Source organism: Boleophthalmus pectinirostris, unplaced genomic scaffold (genome assembly GCF_026225935.1).
Source record: "Boleophthalmus pectinirostris isolate CB_2022bp ecotype Guang Dong unplaced genomic scaffold, ASM2622593v1 HiC_scaffold_3, whole genome shotgun sequence".
NCBI lineage: Eukaryota > Metazoa > Chordata > Actinopteri > Gobiiformes > Gobiidae > Boleophthalmus > Boleophthalmus pectinirostris.
The window spans coordinates 822976-832846 of record NW_026571299.1 but is presented as its reverse complement, the minus strand read 5'-3'; the positions used below and the strand labels follow the sequence as shown (position 1 = coordinate 832846).

The window sequence follows — 9871 nt, the reverse complement described above, 5'->3', positions numbered from 1 at the left end:
ACAGAAGAAGAACAGAAGAAGAACAGAAGAACAGAAGAAGAACAGAAGAAGAAGAAGAACAGAAGAAGAACAGAAGAAGAACAGAAGAACAGAACAGAAGAAGAAGAAGAACAGAAGAAGAACAGAAGAAGAACAGAAGAACAGAAGAAGAACAGAAGAAGAACAGAAGAACAGAAGAAGAACAGAAGAAGAACAGAAGAAGAACAGAAGAACAGAAGAACAGAAGAAAGAAGAAGAAGAACAGAAGAAGAACAGAAGAACAGAAGAAGAACAGAAGAACAGAAGAAGAACAGAAGAAGAACAGAACAGAAGAACAGAAGAAGAAGAACAGAAGAAGAACAGAGGGTTTATATTAATAAATGTTTTTCAGACTTTTCAAACCAAATGTTAAAAAATAAATAAAAGTTGTGCTGTTAAAGACACAACATCTGCTGTGTCAGGAGATGTTTTCAGGTCGGTGTCGGTTCCTGCTCCAGTTCCTCGGGGAACCAAAGTTCTTACGGAGAACGAGACGCGTTCGTTCAAACGTTCAAGTGAAACGTGAAGATCATGGACAGATTTACCACCGAATAAAAACAAAACCCAACGAAAGAGGAACATCTGCTGAGGAACATCTGTGTGGAGGAACATCTGTGTGGAGGAACATCTGCTGTGTGGAGGAACATCTGTGTGGAGGAACATCTGCTGTGGAGGAACATCTGCATCTGTGTGGAGGAAACATCTGCAGTCTGGAGGAACATCTGTTTTGAGGAACATCTGCAGTGGAGGAACATCTGCAGGAGGGACAACATCTGGTGGGAAAACATCTGCTGTGGACAGTGGAAACATCTGTGTGGAGGAACATCTGTGTGGAGGAACATCTGTGGAGGAACATCTGAGGAACATCTGTGTGAGGAACATCTGTTTTGCTTGGAGGAAACATCTGCTGTGGAGGAACATCTGTTTTGGGGAGGAACATCTGCTGGAAGGAATCTGCATCTGTGTGGAGGAACATCTGTGTGGAGGAACATCTGTTGGAGGAACATCTGAGGAACATCTGTGGAGAACATCTGTGTGAGACATCTGCAGAGGAACATCTGTTTTGGAGGAACATCTGTGTGGAGGAACATCTGTGTGGAGGAACATCTGCTGCGGAGAAACATCTGCTGTGAAGGAACATCTGTTTTGGAGGAACATCTGCTGTGGGAGGAAACATCTTGGCTGGAGGAACATCTGTGTGGAGGAACATCTGTTTTGGAGGAACATCTGCTGTGGAGGAACATCTGTGTGGAGGAACATCTGTTTTGGAGGAACATCTGTGTGGAGGAACATCTGCTGAAGGAACATCTGTGGTGGAGGAAACAATCTGTTTTGGAGGAACATCTGTGTGGAGGAACATCTGTGTGGAGGAACATCTGTCTGTTTTTTTGGTGGAGAACATCTGTGTGGAGGAACATCTGTGTGGAGGAACATCTGCTGTGGAGGAACATCTGCAGTGGAGGAACATCTACTGTGGATTCGGTGGCAGCGACGTTCAATCCAAAGATGAAACCTCACTGGATACAGTAAATATTTCTTCTCGTCCTCTGACCACGGCTCGATCTTCTGTCTCTTGTTTCTCCTCCGTGTTCCTCACACTCATTTTCTTTCTTTATTTTCTCGTGTGACTCGAGGAACCTGCTCAGGTCCACCGAGTCCTCACACCTCACAAAAGACACGTTTTACTTGGTTCCTGAACGCTCGGATTTTCGCCGGTTCGAGATTCGGTGCAGGAACCGACACCTTCACGATTCTGTCGACCTGAAAACGTGAAAAAGTGTGGAGAGGAGGACCTGAACCCGAAACCTTCTGGTCTGGGGTCAGATCGGAGTCGTACCTCGGGTGGGGGAGGGGGCAGGTTTTTGTCCTCTGGTCTCGGTCTGTAATCTGGAGGGAGGGTGTCCTCTCGCTCTCCAACTCTCACCCCCTCCTCCTCCTCCACTGTGGCCTCCTGCAACACACGAGAACATCAGATCAGGAGAATGTCAGGAGAACATCGGAACATCAGGAACACATCAGGAACACATCAGGAACACATCAGGAACATCAGGAGAACATCAGGAACACATCAGGAACACACAGAACATCGGAACATCAGGAGAACATCAGGAACACATCAGGATAACACAGGGAGAACATCAGGAGAACACATGGAGAATGTCAGGAGAACATCAGGAGAACATCAGGAGAACATCAGGAGAACATCAGGAACATATCAGAAGAACATCAGGAGAACATCAGGAGAACGAGGAGGTTGTGTCTGAATGTCCATCTCCCCCCTAGCTCCTCCCTCACTACAAAAAACATCTCCAACTCATCTCCAAAGCTCTGAAGCTCTGAGAGAACCGTTCCCCTCCACCTCCAGTGAGTCCAGCTCCACTGTCCCCACTAGAAGAACAAACGAAGAACAAACGAAGAACAAACGAAGAACAAACGAAGAACAAACAAAGAACAAAAGTCTCCTGACCTTCACGAGCTGGTCTGGTCTGGGAGGAGCCTCAGGTTTGGGAGGTTCTGCTGAAGGAAGGAGGTCTTCAAGAGCGCTGAGAGCATCCAAGGACATGGACCCGCCCTGGAGGAGAAGAGAGGTCAGACAGGAGCAGACAGGAGCAGACAGGAGCAGACAGGAGCAGGAGCAGGCAGGAGCAGGGAGCAGACAGGAGCAGGCAGGAGCAGGCAGGAGCAGACAGGAGCAGGCAGGAGCAGGCAGGAGCAGACAGGAGCAGGCAGGAGCAGGCAGGAGCAGACAGGAGCAGACAGGAGCAGACAGCAGGAGCAGGCAGGAGCAGACAGAGGAGCAGGCAGGAGCAGACAGGAGCAGACAGGAGCAGGCAGGAGCAGGCAGGCAGGAGCAGGCAGGAGCAGGCAGGAGCAGGCAGCAGGAGCAGGCAGGAGCAGACAGGAGCAGGAGCAGGCAGGAGCAGAGCAGGAACAGGCAGGAGCAGGCAGGAGCACTCTCACCTTCTCCAGAGCAGGTCTGGAGTCTGTGACGTCTTTAGGTTTTGCTTCTGCTTTGGTGGGTTTGGTTTCAGATTTCTTGAGTGGAGGAGCAGCAGACGACTGGACCTTCTACAAAACAGAAGAGTTCAGGTTTAACCTGCGAGTCTCAAACCCCCCGGGACTCGAGCAGGACTCAGGTCGACACGGAACCACGACGACACGAAACCACGACGACACGAAACCACGACGACACGAAACCAAGACGACACGAAACCACAAAACCACGATGACACGAAACCACGACAACACGAAACCACGACGACACGACACGAACGAACCAAACCACGAAACACGACGACACGAAACCACGACGACCACGACGAACGAACGACACGAAAACCACGACGACACACGACACGAAACCACGACGAAACGACACGACGACACGAACCCACGACGACACAAAACCACGAAACCACAACGACACGAAACCACGAAACCACAACGACACGAAACCACGACGACACGAAAACCACGAAACCACAAGACAACGAAACACGAAACACGACGAAACACAACGACACGAAACCACGACGACACAAAACCACGAAACCACAACGACACGAAACCACGACACAAACGAAACGAACGAAACACACGAAACCACGACGACACACGAAACCACGACGAAACCACACGACGAACACGACCAGACGAAACGAACGAAACCACGACGACAACGAAACCACGACAGAAACCACGAACCACGAAACCACGACGACACGAAACCACGACAGACACGACACGAAACCACGAAACCACGACGAAACGACGACACCAACGAACACCACGAAACGACACGAAACCGACGACGACGACACGAAACCACGACGACACGAAACGACGAACAAACGACACACGAAACGACAACGAAACCACGAAACCACGAAACCACGACGACACGAAACGACACGAAACGAAACACGACGAACCACGAAACCACGAACGACACGAAACCACGACGACACGAAACCACGAACAACGACACGACGACGAAACCACGACGACACCGAACGACGACACGAAACACGAAACACGACACACGAAACACGAAACGACGACACGAAACCACGAAACCACGACAACACGACGACACGAAACCACGACGACACGAAACACACGACGACACGAAACGAAACACGAAACGACACGACGAACCACGACGACACGAAACCACGACGACACGACACGACGAACACGAAACCACGACGACGAACCACGACACGAAACGAACGAAACCACGAACACGAACACGAAACCACGAAACGACGAACCACACGACACGAAACCACGACGACACGAAACCACGAAACGAACACGACACGACCCACGAAACCACGACGAACAAAACACGACACACGAACCACGACGACACGAAACCACGACGACACACGAAAACGACACGACGACACGACGACACGACAACCACGACGACACGAAAACCACGACGACACGAAACCACGACGAAACCACGACGACGAAACACACGAACCACGAAACCACGACACAAAACCACGAAACCACGAAAACCCACGACGACACGAAACCACGACGACACGAAACCACGACGACACGAAACACCACGACGACACGACACGACGACGACACGAACCACGACGACCACGAAACCACGACGAACGAAACACGACGACACAAAACACGAAACCACGACGAACCACGACGACACGAAAACCACGACGACACCACGACGACACGAAACGACGAAAACCACGACGACAACGACGACACGAACCACGAACGACACACGAACGACGAAAACCACGACGACCACGACGAACCACGACGACACGAAACCAACGACGACACGAAACCACGACGACACGACGAACGACCACGAAACGAACGACGAAACCACGACGACACGAAACCACGACAACGACACGAACCACGACCACGACGACCACGACGACAAACCACGAAACCACGAAACACGACGGACAAAACCACGACGCACGAACCGACGAACGAAACCACGACGACGACGACGACGACACGACACGAACGACGACACGAAACCACGACGACCACGACGACGACACGAAACCACGACGACACGAAACCACGAAACGACGACACGAAACCATGAAACCACGACGACACGAAACCACGACGACCACGAAACCACGAAAACCACGACGACAACGAACCACGACGAACCACGACGACGACGACACGAAACCACGACGACGAAACCACGACGAACGACACGACGAAACGACGACAAACCACGACGACACCACGAAACCACGACGAACACGACGACACGAAACCACGACGACACGAAACCACGACAAACCTGAGACCAAAAACACTTCAGGTCAAAACAGAAACGAGCAAAAACACACGAGGACCAACGACCGACGACCAGACTCTGACAGGTGCTGACAGGTGTTATGGTGCAGACAGGTGTTATGTACAGACAGGTGCAGACAGGTGTTAGACAGGACAGGTGCAGACAGGTTTATGGACAGGCAGGTGCAGACAGGTGTTATGTACAGACAGGGGCAGACAGGTGTTATGTACAGACAGGTGCAGACAGGTGCAGACAGGTGTTATGTACAGACAGGTGCAGACAGGTGTTATGGTACAGACAGGTGCAGACAGGTGCAGACAGGTGCAGACAGGTGCTGACAGGTGCTGACAGGTGCAGTACCTGCACGCAGGACGGGGTGAGTCCAGCCTCGAGAGAAAAATCATCTGGCTCCATCCGAGGTTTTTTATCCAAAGGAGCAGAGACGGGTTTCTACACGAGAAAGAGAAAGAGACATGAGAGAAGAAGAAGAGAAGAAGAAGAGGAGGAGGAGGTGAAGAGGAAGGACAGAGGAGGAGGAGAGGAGGAGAGGAGGAGGAGGTGAAGAGGTGAAGAGGAGGAGAGGAGGAGTTACCTGTGCAGGAGCAGGGGCAGTGCTCTTTGTGGTTGGTGCAGAGGAAGAACCGAAGTCGTCTAAGAGGAAGTCCAGGGCATCTGGTGTAGTCACAGAAGGCTGAAGAACAGAAGAACAGAAGAAGAACAGAAGAACAGAAGAACAGAAGAACAGAAGAACAGAAGAAGAACAGAAGAACAGAAGAAGAACAGAAGAAGAACAGAAGAAGAACAGAAGAAGAACAGAAGAAGAACAGAAGAAGAACAGAAGAAGAAGAGAAGAAGAACAGAAGAACAGAAGAAGAAGAACAGAACAGAAGAACAGAAGAAGAACAGAAGAACAGAAGAGGAGGAACAGAGGAAGAGGAGTTTTATATTAATGAACAGTTCAGATTTTTTAAACCAAAATAAATAAAAATTAAAAACACATCATGTGGAGAAGAGGACTTGAGGGACTTGAGGGGACTTGAGGGACTTGAGGGGGACTTGAGGGGGACTTGAGGGGACCTGAAGCCCAAACCTTCTGGTCTGGGGTCAGATCGGAGTCGTACCTCGGGTGGGGGAGGGGGCAGGTTTTTGTCCTCTGGTCTCGGTCTGTAATCTGGAGGGAGGGTGTCGTCTCGCTCTCCAACTCTCACCCCCTCCTCCTCCTCCACTGTGGCCTCCTGCAACACACGAGAACATCAGTCAGGAGAACGTCAGGAGAACATCAGAGAGAAAAATCAGGAGAAACACATGGAGAACATCAGGAGGTCAGGAACACATCAGGAGAACATCAGAGAATCAGAGAGAAAAAATCAGGATTAAAGGTTGTATAGATGATTTTTTAAGGGCATGAGTGACACCACCTTCCTCCTCCACAGCTCCTCAGTAGAAACATCTCCTCCTCCCGCCTCTTTACTCTACACATCACACTTGTTTACATCCAGTGCGCGTTCAGAATTACTGCTGAAGTTTCCTGTCGAGAAATAATTTAGCGACCGACGCGTCAGTTTTTAGACACTTCGTCCGCTTCAGTCGCGCCATCGCTGGAAGGAATCTCCAAGAATCACCTCAGTTTGTCTTCGCTCCTTTTCCCCTTCTTCTTTCAGTTTCCTCAAAAACCGACTTTCTTTTGCGGCGAACCGGTCGTAGATTCTCGTCCGCCGTCGCGACAAACTTTGTGTGAATCGCGAGGAAGCGACGGTTTAAAAAAGCCTCCAAGAACCGCAGCGTAAACCACGAAATCCCTGCATCAGTTACACTAGAATCGTAGGGAGTTTGATTGACGACCTCACAGCCAATAGATAAAGAGGCAGCCTCGTTGTCTATTGGCTGATGTTTATCTGGCCTCAACACGTCCACAGTTGGTAGATTTTCATTCTTTTTTTTTTTTTGGTCATCATAATTACAAAGCTGTTGCGTCTCTGTACTGGTATTTTAAACTTTCAATGACAATTTGAAACTAAAAAAAAAATCCTCCATACGACCTTTAACCTGTTACCATTCACCTCATTTTGGCATGTGCACAATAGCACTACATACCCAAATGCCATAGCTTATTAAAAGAAAACCTTAGAACCCACATGCTTGTGTGAGGCACCATTTTAAAGCTTAGACCTTCTAGTTTCTGTAGATATGTACATGAAGACTGTGAGTGCTGCCTAACCTACAGTACAGTCAATTAAAATTGTATTTTTTTGCTTCGAAAAAAAAAATTGAAAAAAATAAAGGCCTTAGCTTGGGCATACTTCATGCTAGGCATTATTATAATACTAATTCTTCTGAGCTTTAGGCATGTTTTCTCAAGAAAAAAAACTAAAAGTAGCCAAAATTGTCTTCCAAGTGTCAGATCTGCCAACTATGGCCCCTCCCACACTGCTTCTCTGTGTCTCTCTTACGCTTCTAAACACAGCGTCCGTTTCCAATACAATCTGAATGTCCCACCCACCGTTTGAAAGCTCTGGCTGATTGGCTAAAACAATATGTCAATCACTTTCTGGAAGATCCAATGACTGAAGAGATTTCCCGTAAACAAACTGATGACGCGTGCGTAAAGCCAGGAAGTACGTGAGTGCGTTAGCTTCTTCAGCGGCTTGTCCCACCTAAACCCCGCCACCGACAACAGCGGGGAGGGTCTCATTTTGAAGCTAAGAGTGTGAGGAAAACAAGCGCACCCAAGAGCGCCAAGAGAAACAGAACTCAGAGAGGCAGAAGGCTCGAAAAGGCGACATATCATATTCATTCACGCATTCATCCATTCATACGGACGAGGATTTTCTGGATTATTTCCCCACATGGAATTATTTTTTGGAAAAAACAACTTGATATTCTTTTTCTGTGGATTATTACGGACTTATTGAGTACAACTTTTCATGGATTGAACGCGTTTTGGACCGACAGAACCGGCTCAAAGGTAAGAAACGCGTATCTTATTCTTTGTTTATGATGTGAATTTTTAAGTTATCGTGTTTTGGGCTCGTTGTACGACATAAAATGAATGATATGGTTGTTTTATTGATAAATGAAGCTTTCAAACGATGTATTTCATGCCAGTAGTGAAAACAATAATGAAGGTGAATATACAGAGTGAACATTTTCTTTTTTCTTTTCCACTTGTCTGACAGAACATGCAGACTCCACACACAGAAAGGCCCGTGAGGAGAACCCGGGACCTTCTGGCTGTGAGGCGTGAGCACCACGAGCCCAAACGACCGCGGACGAATAAAAACTGAACCTGGATCTTATTAAATGAAAAGCAGGAGAAGAAGCTCTGGTCACCTTCACGAGCTGGTCTGGTCTGAGAGGAGCCTCGGGTTTGGGAGGTTCTGCTGTAGGAAGGAGGTCTTCAAGAGCTCCAAGAGCTTCTGCGTCCATCTGAGGAGGACAGAGGGACGTTTAGAAAGAACAGAGACGAGAGGAAGAGAGAGAAAACAGAGACGAGAGAGAGAGAGAGAAAACAGAGACGAGAGAGAGAGAGAGAGAGAAAACAGAGACGAGAGAGAGAGAGACAGAGAGAGAAGAGAGAGAGAACGAGAGAGAGAGAAAACAGAGAGAGAGAGAGAGAGACAGAGACGAGAGAGAGAGAGAGAGAGAAGAGAGAGACAGAGACGAGAGGAAGAGAGAGAACAGAGACGAGAGAGAGAGAGAGAAAACAGAGACGAGAGGAGAGAGAGAGAAAACAGAGACGAGAGGAAGAGAGAGAAAACAGAGACGAGAGAGAGAGAGAAAACAGAGACGAGAGAAGAGAGAGAGAGAACACAGAGACGAGAGAGAGAGAGAGAAAACAGAGACGAGACGAGAGAGAGAGAGAGAGAAAACAGAGACGAGAGAGAGAGAAGAAAACAGAGACGAGAGAGAGAGAGAGAACAGAGACGAGAGAGAGAGAGAGAAACAGAGACGAGAGAGAGAGAGAAAAACAGAGACGAGAGAGAGAGAGAGAAAACAGAGACGAGAGAGAGAGAGAGAGAGAGAGAGAGAGACAGAGACGAGAGAGAGAAGAGAGAGAAACAGAGACGAGAGAGAAGAGAGAAAAGAGACAGAGACAGAGAGAGAGAGAGAGAGAAACAGAGACGAGAGAGAGAGAGAGAGAAAGAGACAGAGACGAGAGAGAGAGAGAGAGAGAGAGAGAGAGAGAAGAGAGACAGAGAGAGAGAGAGAGAGAGAAGAAGAGACGAGAGAGAGAGAGGAAAACAGAGACGAGAGAGAGAGAGAGAAAAGAGAGACGAGAGGAAGAGAGAGAAAACAGAGACGAGAGAGAGAGAGAGAAAACAGAGACGAGAGAGAGAGAGAGAGACAGAGACGAGAGAGAAGAGAGAGAAGAGACAGAGAGAGAGAGAGAGAGAAGAGAGAGAGACAGAGACGAGAGAGAGAGAGAGAGAGAGAGAGACAGAGACAGAGAGAGAGAGAGAGAGAACAGAGACGAGAGAGAGAGAGAGAGAGAACAGAGACGAGAGAGAGAGAGAGAGAGAGAGAGAAACAGAGACGAGA

At 48.7% G+C, this 9871-nt stretch overlaps 2 protein-coding genes across 2 annotated transcripts in view; one reads left to right on the top strand and one right to left on the bottom strand.

Annotated features, from left to right (window-relative positions):
* rplp0 (ribosomal protein, large, P0) overlaps positions 1-9871 on the top strand; it is a 230359-nt gene that overhangs the window by 45743 nt on the left and 174745 nt on the right. The window lies entirely within an intron of this gene.
* The window catches only part of cast (calpastatin), a 78636-nt gene that overhangs the window by 20462 nt on the left and 48303 nt on the right, over positions 1-9871 (bottom strand). Inside the window, exons 15-21 of the mRNA XM_055161009.1 lie at positions 8663-8758; positions 6454-6567; positions 5925-6023; positions 5693-5782; positions 2980-3087; positions 2486-2590; positions 1718-1969 (exon numbers count right to left, since the gene is read on the bottom strand). Of these exons, the coding sequence (XP_055016984.1) occupies positions 1718-1969; positions 2486-2590; positions 2980-3087; positions 5693-5782; positions 5925-6023; positions 6454-6567; positions 8663-8758 (864 nt within the window). The remainder of the gene's footprint in view (positions 1-1717; positions 1970-2485; positions 2591-2979; positions 3088-5692; positions 5783-5924; positions 6024-6453; positions 6568-8662; positions 8759-9871) is intronic.